The sequence below is a fragment of the Galendromus occidentalis genome, unplaced genomic scaffold, assembly GCF_000255335.2.
Source record: "Galendromus occidentalis unplaced genomic scaffold, Mocc_1.1 scf7180000077293, whole genome shotgun sequence".
Taxonomy (NCBI): Eukaryota; Metazoa; Arthropoda; class Arachnida; order Mesostigmata; family Phytoseiidae; genus Galendromus; species Galendromus occidentalis.
In genome coordinates, this window is record NW_003805281.1 from 147,503 (window position 1) to 162,742 (window position 15,240).

A 15,240-nucleotide genomic window follows, 5' to 3' on the forward strand; every position below is an offset into this window, starting at 1 on the left:
ATCTCAAAGATCAAGGAATGGACTGTGTTCAACTTCGAAATGGACGGAGAGAAATTTTGAAGCATCGGACTGGAGGGATAATGTGTTTTCTAAGATAGCGTTCTCGATATTTTCTTGTGTAGGAGACTTTAGAGGAGGAATCGAAAACCCGGCTTCGCTTTCACCATCGGGTGTCTCGAGGTGGAAGCGAGGCCCATATCGAACTTATTTGATCTCAGCGATAGATCCATTCCTCTGTCGACAATAGAAATCTGTCAGTACTGACAACTCGGCACAAGAGAGACTGAAATTTGAATTTTATGAAGAGACTGCGAACACCTCTTCGTTCGGAACGGAGATCAAAATCGCCAAAATAATCAAACCACGGTTGTAGATCGTTCTAATTTATGTTGTTGTACTTCGTTTTTGCCCATTCTCAATCGGATACGAGGGTTCTCATTCCTCACCCTTGACATTTTTACAACAAAGCACGGAATCGAAGCATGCCCATCATCAAACTTCAGCGTCCCGTCAACCCATGCGGTCGATTCGTCAAATATACTTATCAATGACTTGTTAGAGTCCGACGCAGAACGGAGGATCCGCTGCCAGACTCTTAGAGAACTTTATCAAAATACATTATGAGAGAGGAAGAGTTTACAGTGACGGAAATATTTATTCAAATCTCGGCCGCGATCGTTGATTGGCCACGAAACTTATCATTATCGAAGGTTCCTGACAGAAATCCGGTTATTGTGAAGCCGAGACAGGCTGTTGAATTGAAGCATATATACCGAACCTGACGAATCTACTGCGAATAAATACCGATAAAATCACAAGTATCAAGGCATTATTCCGAACTCTTGAGGTGTGCCCTCCCCGTAAGCATCCAAGTTCCCCATTCCGAAGGAGATGCGAAAAACTTCTGCTATGAGCAGAAACTGTTGCTGAGAGATTCTGAAAGCCGGGAAGAGCGAATGAAGGACTTCTGATCAGACGCGGCAGTCACCATCGACTCCACTCATCAGAACAGCTGACCAGTAAAATATCTCAACTGTGGGCCGCCGCGTTGCGGCTCACAAATCGCCGGGTCTTCTGACCGGATCATCCTCAGCATGCCGCGTCGGTGTGCAGCTTTCCTTGAGATTTTCTTTTAGTTTGCGCGCCATTTAAGGATGATTGTTCGTCATGAGGGAGATCTGAGCTCCGGCTCCAACTCAGATCGTCGGTCATTGACTCCCTGGTTCTCGGCGATTAATGAACGAGGTGACCAGACGCTGCAGAAGAAGCAGATTTTTTTAATTTGAAAACTAAGAATGGATGGTTTAAGTGGAAGCTTATTGGCCCAGAAATTTTCCGACGAGTTCGAGCGGCGATAGAAAGGCACGTGCGGCTCATCCGCCAGACGGAGGCATTTCTCGAAGATTCCTCTCGGTTGCTCGAGAATACCCGACACCGAGACGATCCCTCGAGGAATCAAACCTCAAAACAGAAAAGGTGGTTGTGAACCGATTTCCTCCCGCGAGCTTCCGACATCGGGCTATTCCGTGAGCGCCGGAATCGACCTACGGTAGGCACCATGCGTTCAGCGATCCTGTAGGAACAAAAACGAAACTTCTCAAGAGGAAAAGAGGAATGGGCAGCGATCCATTCAAAAGGGGTCGCCAACAACCGTGCCGATGGAGCCACCTGAGCGAGCGAGTCCGATTCTCCTCTCTCTTTCCCCTGAATTCGGAATTATATAAGGAACCCGGACCGAGATTCTCTGTTTCTGAGTGCTTCCACCATGAAATTCTTGTTGCTGTCCACTTTCACTCTGCTGGCGGTCACAGGGAGCCCGGCAGCAGAGCGCCATTCTGAGAGTGATGTGAGGACTCGAACTCAGACGTCGAAAGCTCCGACCGGAGAGTCCCCGGTACCGCCTGTGGTCGTACCGGAGAGTGATGTCGAGATCGATGATTCTCTCCAAGGTAAACAGTTTTTATTGTCTGAGTATGCTCGATCACGCTCTTATTTATTCGCTTGGATAGAGATGATTTTTACCGAGAGGCCCTCGTCCGTAGCTCGCCAGCAACTCCTGGATCCATGCGAGCAAGGACAAGGAGTTTGCATGTCCGGGTTGGACTGCAGCTTCCAACGTGGCAACAACATAGGAAATTGTGACGGTGGCGGCGTATGTTGCCACAGTGAGTAGCCTCGATCTGAGCAGGGATCATGATTCATCCTTGGAGAGAGCCACCAATAATTTATGATGAGAGATTGAATAACTGAAGGGAATTCCATCAACAGTTGCTAAAACTTGTGAGAAGGGCAGGGAGATCGAAATAACGACGAACAACACCTATTTCGTGGAGCCTCAGAACATCTGGGATCCTGAGGGCCCTGTGCATTGCGGCATATCAGTGAGGAAAATCTCTGGTTTCGGCACTCAAATATGTCAGATGAGACTGGACTTCGTTAATTTCAACACTGTTGGACCCGACCCGAGAACGGGTGACTGCAGATACGATATGCTCACCATTGAACAAGGAGACGCGAACGCCAGGATCCACAAAATATGTGGTCTGAACGACGGACAGCACGGTGAGCTCTCTGATGAGGATGTAAGAAGATATTATCCTCGAAGATCGAGTGGAGAAACTTCAATCAATGACAAGTCCCGAAAATTCTTCGACTCTGCTTGTTCGGCCCTGGAGCCTCCTACGTCCGGCGAGGGATGTCGTTGTATCACCTTTCCTCATGCATGGATAGAGGGTTCGCGTTCTGACACGTTAATTATTGCGGTTCACTGATTCCAAACCCAGGTCGATGAACTGAGCGTGAATCGTCCGTAGCCATACCTCTCACTCTGATTCAGATCCGAGGTGGAGCTGTCGGGATGGAACTCGCTTTGCGGAAATGAACTGAGACTCGAATGTCACCCCCTCGCGATCCCTTTACGTGTAACACTCCGTCACGGAATCTCGCGGTCGTACTCCTCTCACAAGAGAATACAAGTGTGATTTCGACATTCGAGCACGGTCACCGCGATTTCCGCAAGTTCTCAAGGATGAATATGCGAGATTCATGCCGACCTCCGTGTCCCGTTCCAGTGTATGTCGATGTCAAGCATACCGACTCGATCAAATTGCGCATGAACATCGATTACTCCAAAGACCCGAACCGTCTACGCAAGTGGAACATCCGCATCACTCAACTGCCTTGCCGTTCCCCTCGCTTGGCACCTCCAGGTTGCTTACAGTACTACGAAGACTATAGCGGAACGATAAAGAGTTTCAATTACGGCCCGATAGGAGTCAATGAGACATCTTATCCCCTGGGCGTACGGTAAGCGTCGCTCCCTCCTAGGCCGACTTGGATTTGATCTGAAGGGAGGTTGAATTATCCCGCTAACAATTTTTTGTGAGTAGACGCCGAAGCGGAGTCGTACGATCAAGCCTCAGACACTCAATTGAGCGAATCCCCAGGTATTCAATGTGCTTCAAACGGGGACCAGAGGCTTGTCGGATTTATTTGAAGAAAGCCGGACCGTTCGGTCTGGGCGAGGTACCTCGAGAAGAGCAGACTCGTACCGACGCTCTGAACGAAATCGACCAGCAATGTTTCGACAGGTTGCAAGTTTCGCGTACATCGGTCTCGAAGGCGTTCATTGCTATCGACCATACGAAGTTTTGCGGGAATACTTTCCAAGACGAGTACAGAACAGGTGCGTTTGTACTAGGGGACTCTTAGACTTAATTGACGGTATTGAGCTTTTCCCAAAAATCAATATATCCATTGTTTCCCCCCCCCTTTGTCCACAGAGAACAATGGCGTCAACGTGATCAGTTTCGTTTCGCCTGCCTACGAAGCCATTCGTGACGAGGAAGGTAGTAGACAACCCCCCGGTTTCAAATTCTTCTATCGACTCCTCGCGTGTGGAACCAGTTGAATTCGACGGGTGTCGAGTCCCGGAGCTCCGGGAAGATGATTCCCTCCCGGATATTCTCACATTTATTCCCATCATGATTTTTGAGTCGAAGTCTGATTCGGTCGGAGGGCCGCGCTTCGGAGAGCAGCAACGAATTAATATGTAAATAAGGGAAAATACTATACTTCGGTATAGGACGGGTTAAGGAAACAAACGAGGTCAGAATAAACCTGAAACAGAAAACGAGCGCAATCGATGACGCAGACGTTTTCGCTTAGTCAGTTCTCATCCATGCCTTTCTGACTGGTTTGATCGATTCCCCATTCTTCTCAGACTTCTGGTATCGAGAGACGCCACGACTGAATTCGTCCAAAATATTATTCCTGACCACAGGTAGCCGCGAGATCCGGTGAGAAAGCTCCGTAAGGGCCGAGAGAGAATCCTCCAACCCTTGTGGTATAGTGGGAAGTTTGGTTAAAGTGAGAGGAATCGGGCCTCGAATAAGTCTGAAGGCGAAGTCGACCGCCATGTGGAGTTGGTTCGCACTCGTGTTGATCTCCCGAGCCAGCTGCTCGGCGATCTCCAATTTGAAACGGGACGAGATGATCACAGAATGCGGAAAACCCTGGGAATTCCGGAAAGGAGTCGATAAAGAACTCGCCCTTGTCGCGAATTACGCAGCCCATGTTGCGTCTCAGGTATGTCCCTCGAATGCCGTTGGCGGCGACCGAAAAATAGACCTACACATGAGCCCTCTGAGCCCCGTCATTTTCTCTGTCGGCTGACCAAGAGATCTTATTATAGGTAGAATAGAAATCTCCTCCCATTCCAGAGGTTCAAATTTGAACGCAAAGATGTTCTTGTACGTCTGATCGGGGGCTTCGTCAAGGAATGCAGATATCCGAAGTATCGAATCGAGGCCGAGTTCACGTCTTCAAACTGTACGATGACCGGCATGCCCTCGTACGAGCCGGATGACTGCGTAGCTTTGCCCGGAGCGGTGAGTTTCGCGTCGAGAATCTCAAATCGAACAGTCTTGTCTCCAAAGGGTTCAGATGCCTCTACACGAGCAGATGTCGTCATCGAGGCCGACCTTGGGGCTCGTGGCAAGGTGCTTCATCGACGGGGGGACGCTCGACTGCTTGGCAGCCTTTGGCGTGGCGGTTATGTGCTTCATTGGATGTGTCACTCGAGGGAGGATATTATTACCAATATTTTTTTCTGGACGCTGCGAGGCGGCTCCCTCACCTGCTTGGGATGAGCTTCTTCGTCCAGAGGCTTGGCCCGCCTCCGTTGGGGCTGAGGACCGAGATGAGTAACAGCTGCATAACTTGACCTCGCATCGATCTGAGGATAACCGGACCGACTTGCATTCGAGTCGATTCTCTCCACCCGGCACTCAATATCCCCAATATACTCCCGGGGGCGCATGTTCCGCGATTTCTTCGCCCTCCATCAACGATTTCGCTCGCTCCGACCCTGTACCTCTCATTAGATTCATTTTCCTCCAGCCCATCAAATATTGCAAAATCTACCTATTTGTACCGAAGCACCAGGGTGGACGTCTGGTCACTTACGACTGCAAAGAAGAGTACCTGGGCCCCGAGTGGAAGCCTCGAGGGATGACAATGAATGAAGAATTACTGTCCAGCAATCGAGAGCCGCTCTATATGTGGGTACAAGCGACCACATATTTATTTTCCGCATGACCGCGCATTCGATCTCGCTGAGCGAGCGCTGAAAGCGATTTGAGCTTGAGCGAGTCCATTCCACTGCGAAGCTGGTTGAATTCGCTCACTCTAATCCGATCTCAGCGTGTTGGCTCGGCCTTTATCCTCTTCCATGGACGTTTAGCAGATTTTCGAAAAATCAAGGACTCGATTTTCCTTCAGGACCGACGACCGCCTCGACGCTGTCTCTTCCGGAGTTAGTCCATTCTTCCTCCTATTCTGCGCGTGTCTTCCTGTGGCCGGACTTGTAGTCCTATACAGAATATGGTGATCCGGAAACGACGGAACGACACCCCTTCCGTTAGAGGTCCGCCCCGGAATCACGAGCGTGAATCAACCTGAATAAAGGGGATCGTTCGAAATCGTGGAACACATGAGCCCGGCCAGTTTTCGTCTGCGTTCTATTCCTATGATAACGCTCTCAGACGTGAAGTCGATGTTGACATGCTCTCTAATCCTCTGTTTATTCACTCCCGAGCGGATTCGAATCGATGCCCCATGTCCGTGCAACATTGGAGATTTCCGTGCTCTAAGCGGAACCGTCCGAATAAAATATCGACTCACTACTTTCTATTGTATAATAAATACCGCGTGTAAGCGCCGCGCATTGCAGTGAGAATTCAACGTCAGGCTATGGTCAATTTCGGCACAGAAGAATCGCTGTATTCCCTCAGGGAAATGAGAGATTCTGGGGAATAAATCCGGGTGCATCTGCGACTTTGAAGTTTATCAAGTTTACTCAGGACGCTCCGATGGCTTGGTATTCGGAATTAGCCGAGCGAAACTTATCCGGAGTCTTCTGATGCCGCCGAAATATCAAGCATGAAAAAATTACGCTTGACTTAAAATGGCTGACGAATTCGGCATCCTTCAAAGTGACTCCAGAGACGGAATATCGCCACCACCGAAGACGTGTGAGCATTTGGAAAACGAATGAGAAGTAAGCGCACGCAAATGTTCATGAATATTCGATCCGAATCGCTGTGAAATTGATGTTCTGGCTTGTTTCTGGGGTTCCCTTCTGTTTGGCGTACCGATACGACTAACAGTCATAGGAAAGTCCCAGTAGGCGACGAAGAGCGCCATCCACCGTCTACGGCAGACACGCCAGTGTAGGCAGGAGTCATTTCCCTCCTCCACTTGTCCTCTCTCCTTCGTCTCGAGCCAGAGGCACTTCTGTTTCGGCATTGTATTGGATTCTGAGTTTTCCAGCATCGCAGCCCTAGAGGTGAGTGGGTCTTACAATTTAATGTCGAAAAAACTCCTCTTGGGGTCGATTCAAGGTCGCTCGAGAGGATCCCGAGAGGAGCCCCAAGTCACGCTTCATTGCCGGAGACGAGGAACCCCAGTCTCAGCATTGTTTCTGGTGGTTTCTAAGAGCGGTTGGGAGCGGAAATGGGAGACAGCTGTGAGGGAAATTCCCGCAGTCTCCTGCGTCCATTCAATTTGCTGCGCACGAGCGATAGAATGGTTCGTGGATAGGGTCATGGTCGAGGTTTCGGGAAGCCGTTCAGTGAAGCGTGACTGCGGCCGGTGGATCGAGATAGAGCAGGGTTTCTATGTGCGTCTGGGCGCACCTCACAAGTCGAAGACTTTCATCGGAATCGGAACGAGCTCGCGCCTCATCTCAGCTCATTGTTTTTGAGCGGTTTCTCCGTTCTATCTGAGTCCTCGACTATTGCTGCGTTGCTTTTCTCACTGTGACATCCTCAAGGGCAAAACATGTCTTCCGTCAGCTATGACAGAACGCGACGTCTAGAGAAATATTGCTTTGTCATCTGAGTCCAAGATCACCCGTCAGAATGTCCCGACCCTTATAATTCCACATAGCCCCGGGATCAGCCGATTTCTGACTGCTAATAGGCGGTTTCTGATTACGCCGGTCGGTCGCAGAGCTCCCGCCGAGATCATGTCAACGATCGTTCTGGAATGGAATCGAAAAGCACCGCCATTGTCCGTTCAGGCCTAACGAGCTCCCACGAACATCTGATGGCCTTGCTCAAACCCGGTCCAAATTGTTCCGGCATTGGATGTCCGTGATTGTATCAAGAACTCGAAGAGTCAACGGAATTCCGGTTTAGACTTTGTGCTTGTTCATTCGGCTCATATTCTTCGAGAAATAATTACCTATGCAATTCGTGTGATGAGCGATCAGTCAATTCCTCCCGCATCTGTTGTCTTGGAACATTCAGAAGCATCGGCTTGCGGCTCAGCATCGCAGCTCGAACGGGTCGGACTCGAGTCTTCAGAATTTGCGAGAGCGGATGCAGGCCAGACCGAAGTTCCTGCCAGAAACCGAGAGAAGCCCCCGCCATTTTAGGATGGTGTAGAAATCAAGGGAACGACGAGCTCAGCCCGCGTGATGCTTGCGATTTGCTTGATTTCAAGCCGGTGTGGGTTCGATCCCTGCAGCCGGAAGAATATGCAGGTACTCGGCCTTGATCCTCCTGGGTACATTTGCTCCATGGATCCGTCCTCGGTAGCAATGTGAATAACAGTACCCGGGACGTTAGACCTTGGCTGTGTGGTCCAGCCCGAAAAAGATGAGAAATATATCAAGAGCGAACGCCTCTCTGAGAATGATTATAAGTCCCGGGGATTCCCTCCCGAGATCCAATTATGATAAGAGAAAATCGAATGATGTCTGATGACCACATCCGCCCTAGAAGAGAGGGCGAAGCTCAGGTTTCCCAGAGGAGCATCTGAAAACATGAGCACCGCTGTGATTGATGATGAAAGCGTATCTCGAAGAACACGAGGGAAAAATACTGGCTGAGCCATGCAGCGGAGCCGTGGATTCCTATGCACTCGGCAAGGCTAGTCCCAGTTGCAATCTGTATTTAGAATGAGAATCGGGATGAAGATCTTCCAGCCGAGATGAGACACAAAATCAATCGTCGGGTTTTCGCTTGTGGTGCCGATCGGGGACGCGGATATCCAATCGGGAGTTTTTCGTTCCGGGATAGGCAAGGAGCATTCATATCCTTTGTGATCGGGTCGCTAGAGAGAATATGCCCGGACAGACAATCATGGAGAAAAAGCGAAATAATTCGCGAGGCCTGACAGAAATATCGGTTAGCTATAATTCCCCGGGAGTCACAATATCTACGACCGCATACTCGAGTGCCGCGTACGCTTAGACGCCACGTTGCCATTCGTCAGCGGTCTGACGTCTCGCATTATCTCGCCGGTCTCTGATGAACAGCCTAACGAATAATTTTCTAGGCAAGTTCTCGCCCGTGTAGACGTTCGCGGAAAGGTAGATGTTGTTGTGAGCGATGTTCCTCGTGCCTGAGGCCATACATGGCCTGCTGCTTGAGAATTTCCTTGCTGGCAATTGGTCCACCGCGTGCTCAGGCTTCCTGCGACCTTCCGACGAGCACGAGATTTTCCACGCAGCCAGAGAGGAGGCGAATCTGCTTGCAATGAATCGACCGCCTCCAGGCCTCGGTGTCGAGCCTGCCATCCTTGTCAGAAGAACTCCTCTCGAATGTGCCTCCGAATTCGATATCCGGCGTCGCGATTGCCCATCGCATGGCCTCTTGTCGACCGAGACAGGCATGTGTTTTTCCTATTGGTCGATGGAGTTGTTCTTCGATCAGCAGAATCATACGACGTTGCAATGGTCAGCTGCTTACCTCGGATCCTCCACCGAAGCCAAACCAATGTTAATGATGCCAGCTACTTCTCTAACACCTGATGTATACTAATTGATACAATGCAATACGCCCCTCGTTACACCTTGCTCGTCGAGAGTTGGACTTTCTACGGCTTCTGATCGCTGGCGCTCCGTCATTGCACCGGATATGCCTCAGCCGAGATTGCGACACAGAGGATCTTCGGACCATTCAATTCGTGTTTGGTGCCCCGTTTGGCCGAAAGGGCGCCGAACATGTAGTCCTGTCGTCAAGCGTCTAGTCTTCCCGACTGGGGGGTTCCGATGGAAGAGCGGGGAATCCTCCCACGTTTATTTCTTTTATGGCCTTCCTCGCAGGAACTCCGAACAATAGAGAAACCCGGTCAGATGGCAGAAGTGCCGGTAGCTTATTGTCGGACGCGGGGGCAGCTCAACGGAAACGATCTTCGATTCACTGAGCGGGCGTTCTGAAAGGCGAGCGGACGAGGTATGCACAGTTATGCACAGGCGCGGCTTTAGTCGAGCGAAGGCTCTTGCAACAGGGCATTGCGGGCTGACGACGCCAATGACGGCAATAGCTCCTCTGTGAAGGCTGGTTTTGAGTTTTCGAATGAGGTTTTTCATGCTTTTCGAAACGATATGTGCGCTGTTGCGGTAGTGAGCGCTGGTAAATTATTCGCATGATCCCCTGACAGAGGGTCAGATGGGTCGGGGGAGTTCCACTCAGTGATTTGGGCAAGGGTTCGGAAGCGACCGGAGTTGTGCGCCGTCGACCTCAAGGCCGATGCCAGGGTTAGAGCTCAGCAAGCGTCGAGTGGGTTGTTCTCGCCATATCCGGTAGCGACCGCAATTTTGAGAAGCGTCAGACGGATCCAATATCCTCGACAGTCGGAAACCTCCTCCCGCGCCCTTGCGAATACCACAGAGACGATCTCGTGAGTACGATTAATCGTGAAAACGATCCATCAGCCAATATTGTTACTAAGACTCTCCATATGATCGATTGCCGATGTCTAGAGACGGGAGAGTTTCGGCCAGAGTCTCGAAGAAATACAAAATATGCTATTATTCCGCTATTTTGCTTACTTACGCTGTCGCAGCTTCTGACAGTCCTATTGAACGCGGCATGATATCAATCAAAACTCCGGGAGAACCTCAAGGGTAGGTAATTGATCATGCTCCCGGGCGAAGCCTTCCTATAGATTCATATCCGAGTCACAAAACAATGAGGGCTGACCAATATTTCAATGGCTGAGAGCTGCGGTCGCATTCGGTCTCGAGCCAGAGCGTTGAGAACGCTCATCGATTCGTGTGTGACTCCGAAGACTATCTGAAAGAAGGCGGGAATATTATCGAAAAAACTGGCACCTGACTCGGAGAACACGCATAATTCTAGAAAGACGGTTCCGCCGAACCAGCCCCCGCATACGATTACGTTTTTGTAAACAGCGGCTTCGAATCGCCGTCACGCCGGTGCTCATAGTTCTCACTGTGAGCGGCAGAGTGCGTGTATCAATGCAGCTGAGAATTCTCTAGAAGGGCAGCTTGGAACACATAGGATCCGTACGATTGAGCACGGGAAGGTCGCCATCAGGAATTGAGTTGACCTTGCAGTCAGGAATTCCAGCTTGAGATCAAGCAATCAATATTTAATATAGGGAATCGGTTACGTGGATTCCGTTGTTCGAGACCAATCCGACCCACTGGGAATCCGTGATCGTCTCCATTAGGGATTGTTATTATCGTTGGAACTAGGCTCCTATGTCGCTTGATGATTCATATAGGGTGCTCTTGGGCTGCTCAAGAGGCCTCGGCCTCTTAGATCGAGCTCGAGAGGCATACGGGACCCGTCGACGGCCTCGGAAAATCGTGAGCTCATTGCTCTTATTGGACCTGGGGAGTTCCGAATCTCCTTCTCCGGTTCGCCTCATCGCAAGCGTGTTCCGGAAACATAGGCTCGCAGACTGTCGAAAACGCCTTCCCGATCCCTGAGCCTCGCCGGTCATCATTACCTCGCGTGACTTCGAGTCTACGATCTCGGAGCGAGGACGGCGTTTTCGAGGATACGTAAGTAGCATTCGACCCATCGGGTGCGGCGGGTTTACGGTCTGGAGGGCAAACAGACGTGCCAAGCATCGCTATCCGAATCCACTGGGTAGGTTCTGAGCATCCGAATCACCCTTCAGGATGATCGGGCGTGGAGTGTTCGACGCAGAGAAAAATGAATACTCCGCGAGGAAGCTTCACAATCCATTGCGCAGCGGTCGCAAGAAGTCGTTTTAAATATTCCCACCCGCAATCAGGAGTAGAACCATCAAGCCCCATGCTGCCTGGATAAACAAATCAATTTTCTGACCGAGCAAAGTGTTTCTTGCGGAGGTCGTTTGGATGGCTGAATGGCTTCTCCGATAATTGCACCCCTCCCGACCACGTGGAGCGTGGTGTTCCAATCAGACAGGCAGAAGCCGGAGAGTACGAGTGCTCAATGCTCCTCTGCGTGACGTTTTGCACCATCCTTCGGCGTGACGAAATTTCCTGTTTTCCTGCTGAGAGCAGCGATGACCGCTATATTTGCGACCAAACGATTAGATGCCAACGATTCTCCCACAGAATCTTCGTTGACTCTGAAAAATTCTAACGCTAGGTCTGACAATGAGGTTTAGTCTATGAGCGCTCGAAGTCCATAATTTGCGCTCATGCGTACCCATTCGAAATGGGTGGTCCGAGGAATCTTAAGCATCGAATATCGGAATGGTCCTACGCGGGGATCGAGGTAAAGGAGTCAAGGCTAAATTCCGGCTGTTACGAGAGGAGGATTGGACGAAAAACAGCTTCATGCTGACCGCTGCGATTTGATTATCACTTGAGTAGTCAAGGTCGATCGGCCTTGTCACTATGAAGACACTGTTACAAATCCCATCTTGGCGATGTCATTCCAGTCTAGAGATCTCTTCTGGTGGAGTGACAGAGACGTCTGGCTTTCGTACATTTTATGCGTTTCTCGCAGTGACAGCTCCTTCCAGAGGGCTGTCATAGCGTGTAATGGTCAGTGTCAGCTTATCACTCTGGATGCCATAGACGCTCATTCCGATTCGGAGTCGGAGTGCTCTGTAAGCTCCGCTGATTGAGAGTGAGAATATGGGCGAGTTCGATGCAGAGGAACCTCATTGATGTGGGTTCGAGGGATGTGAGGAAGGCGAGCGGCGTGGCGCACATTCTGACGAAAAGCGTCGTGGGGCGCGGAAGATACAGATCGTTCCGTTCCCAGACATAGGTCTGACTGTCCTTTCATGGATGCCGATTTTTGCGCGGGAAGCATCCCGAGCGCGCTGCATGATCGACCGTTTTGACAAAGGGGATCGGCTCCTGCTCGGACGGGGGTAGTGGCTGACTGACTCGAATCTATACTGGAGCGACGATCGACTTTTCCAGGCTTGGGAAATACTGGCTACAAACGGGAAATTTCAGCGATATAAGCCGATGATGCTCAAGTGACTTTTTCCGACTCTGCCTACCATATTGGGTTTTGAGATGGGAGAGCCTTGAGGTATAAGAAACAGGCGATGTTTCTCTGGATCAAGATACCCTATTCCGATCCAAAGAGTGAATTTTCGCTGAGAACTCAGGTACAGAGAGGATACAGAGGCTCTGGAAAATACCCAAAGCTCCCTCGATATTCCAGACCGTACGATCATGACGACCAGCTATAACGTGAAGCTCTTCTTCGGAGCCGTTCTGGTGGCTTCCTTCACATTCGCAGCCACTCAAGATACATCGACTACACGTGAGCCGACGGATCATATTAATACTCCTATGGCAATCGGCAAACTAAGACAAAGAGGAGCAACTCCTGATCCCACAGAATCATGCATAAATTATGTCGAATTTCCCCACAGCTATGGCAACAATGGCCATGAACTCGGATACAACTGCAGCTTCAATGACTCCCATGGACACTTCAACGGAGGCGTGTAACGAGGAAGAGATGCAAAAAATGAGAGACTGCTGCAAACCGTTCATGCCACTCCCGCCGGTCAGTGTAGATGCCCGAGTTTCCTCAGATGAGCATCAAAGTTATTCCTGTCGATCCTATCGAAAGAAATATTCACCATGGATCAAGTAACAGGAATCTGATGAACGAGGACCTCGTTTCAGGGTGATGTGATCGGTATGGTCCGTAAGGCGATCGACTCTGAAAACTCAAGGAGCAATTCCACGGTCTGGACGCTCGACAGCATCACCGAAGCTTGGAAGAAAGTAAGTCTCTCCCATATCTTCTCCACATCGAAACTACACCCCGTCTGATAATTCAGAAAGACACACATGAGTGAATTCCATGACTTCTTCAGGACTGCATGCCAACTATCTTCAAAATTCAAGCGCATCTGATAAGAACGGCGGCGACCGAGACAAATGGAACGGTAGGGATCTTGATTGCAGAGTCAGTGATTTGTAATGCGGATGGCATCCGTGGTAATGCGATGGACTAGTCCACCATGGACATGGGAATACTTGGGAATCTAAATGAAACTTTTTCGCACAGAAAACCGAGTGTCGGATGAAATTCCGTAGGCATATGCTCACGAGGGAGGAATCCGAAGACAATCAAAGGAACAAGCAGGAGTTGATCATCGACGAGTTCTGCAACGGAACATCTGCCCTGAGCGCTCTGTACACAATGACCATGACGGCGTTGTTGGTAGCCCTTCTACGTTCGAGGTTTTTCTAGGAGCGATGGCTGAACCTTGTTGATGAACTCGGAGCCCATGTCCGGATCGATTGAAATTTCGTTTATCCCCCGAACGACGGGACTCAACCTCAAGACATCCAATCGCCATGCTCGGAGTCAGCGGGGGGAAATGTCGCTGAGTTCGAAGAGGACATCGAGAAAGTTCTTGAAAAAATTAAGTTCGAAATTCCACTCCGGTAGAAATCGGCTGGTCAAAACCGCCGGGGAAAGGCGGAGCCAGACATTGTAAAAACATAGATCGTACCCGTTAGAAATGACCATTCCCCCACGGGGGATGGGCAGAGCAAGACTGGACCAAGAAACCAGAGTACCGTCACGGCGATTCCGCGTGCATTATGTTTGAATCTAGAAATCACAGAAAACCTCGGTAGAGTTCCTTAAAGAGATCAGTATTTTAGTCGACACGAAGCGGGGAAAGTTCTCACGGATGGACGACACGATTCTCTGGATCTCTAGTCCTACTTTAGAAATGTCTGCTGGGCACGACCTTTCTTCGAACACTGTGAGCAACGGATCTGGTTGTACTGAGTCATGTTGTTATGTAAGTTCACTAAGAAGAAATAAAATCCAATCCAAACCAAACCCCGAGTCCAAGTTGCCTTTCGAGACTAGTTTCAGCCTCTTTGCTCTCGGTCGGAGTGAGGCCGGATACTTCGGTCAGGCTCCTCCATTGAAGGTATCAGATGAGAATGGAGTCTCTGGCAATTATCGGAGGCTCCCTCAATAGGACAGCAGCCCACCTTTGTGAATCCGCTGACAGCATCTCCGCTGCATAGTACAACGGCCTTCCGAACCCGTGGTAGCCATGGATCATTCTTTTTCAAGAGTTTCTTTTTGAAAAGTGGCACTCCTCTCACCATCTAGTCCAGGCCGACTCAAAGCGACTCCCTAGAAGACAGAATGACGCAACGCAAAACACCCCCACAAAAAGCTGAGGATGACAGACTCAAGGGACTTGCCGACGATTCATCTGAAAACCGAGCATCTCCTACATCCAATGTTTTCTGCAGATGATCATTCATGTATAGTTACCTATCTACTTATTCATTATCCCATGAGCTTTCACGATCGTCGGCTTCTCGGACCTCGGATATTCGGTCGCGATCTTCGGCCGACATGACATAGCCAGCCGACTGGAAGTTCCTGAACTCTGCGCAATTGGTCCCAGAGGCCTACCCCGATAAGGTTTGCCGGGGCAGGAGATTAGGGGATTGACTTCAGAGGGGGGAAATTT

The 15,240-nt window shown here is 50.1% G+C and overlaps 3 protein-coding genes across 3 annotated transcripts; all 3 read left to right on the forward strand.

Annotated features, from left to right (window-relative positions):
- Window positions 1-1,765: 1,765 nt before the first annotated feature.
- LOC100906880 (uncharacterized) lies at window positions 1,766-4,070 on the forward strand. The gene is made up of 6 exons (XM_003742155.1): window positions 1,766-1,949; window positions 2,043-2,165; window positions 2,269-2,562; window positions 3,072-3,306; window positions 3,447-3,685; window positions 3,783-4,070. Exons 1-6 carry the CDS (start codon window positions 1,766-1,768, stop codon window positions 3,908-3,910), a joined length of 1,203 nt encoding a protein of 400 aa, XP_003742203.1. The 3' UTR covers window positions 3,911-4,070.
- Window positions 4,071-4,304: 234 nt separating this feature from the next.
- LOC100907025 (uncharacterized) lies at window positions 4,305-5,890 on the forward strand. The gene is made up of 4 exons (XM_003742156.2): window positions 4,305-4,587; window positions 4,722-4,889; window positions 5,401-5,561; window positions 5,782-5,890. Exons 1-4 carry the CDS (start codon window positions 4,417-4,419, stop codon window positions 5,888-5,890), a joined length of 609 nt encoding a protein of 202 aa, XP_003742204.2. The 5' UTR covers window positions 4,305-4,416.
- Window positions 5,891-6,808: 918 nt separating this feature from the next.
- On the forward strand, window positions 6,809-14,549 carry LOC100905575 (uncharacterized). The gene is made up of 6 exons (XM_003742146.2): window positions 6,809-6,847; window positions 12,939-13,040; window positions 13,153-13,289; window positions 13,412-13,513; window positions 13,606-13,677; window positions 13,800-14,549. Exons 2-6 carry the CDS (start codon window positions 12,950-12,952, stop codon window positions 13,983-13,985), a joined length of 588 nt encoding a protein of 195 aa, XP_003742194.1. The 5' UTR covers window positions 6,809-6,847; window positions 12,939-12,949; the 3' UTR covers window positions 13,986-14,549.
- The last annotated feature ends 691 nt before the right edge of the window (window positions 14,550-15,240 follow it).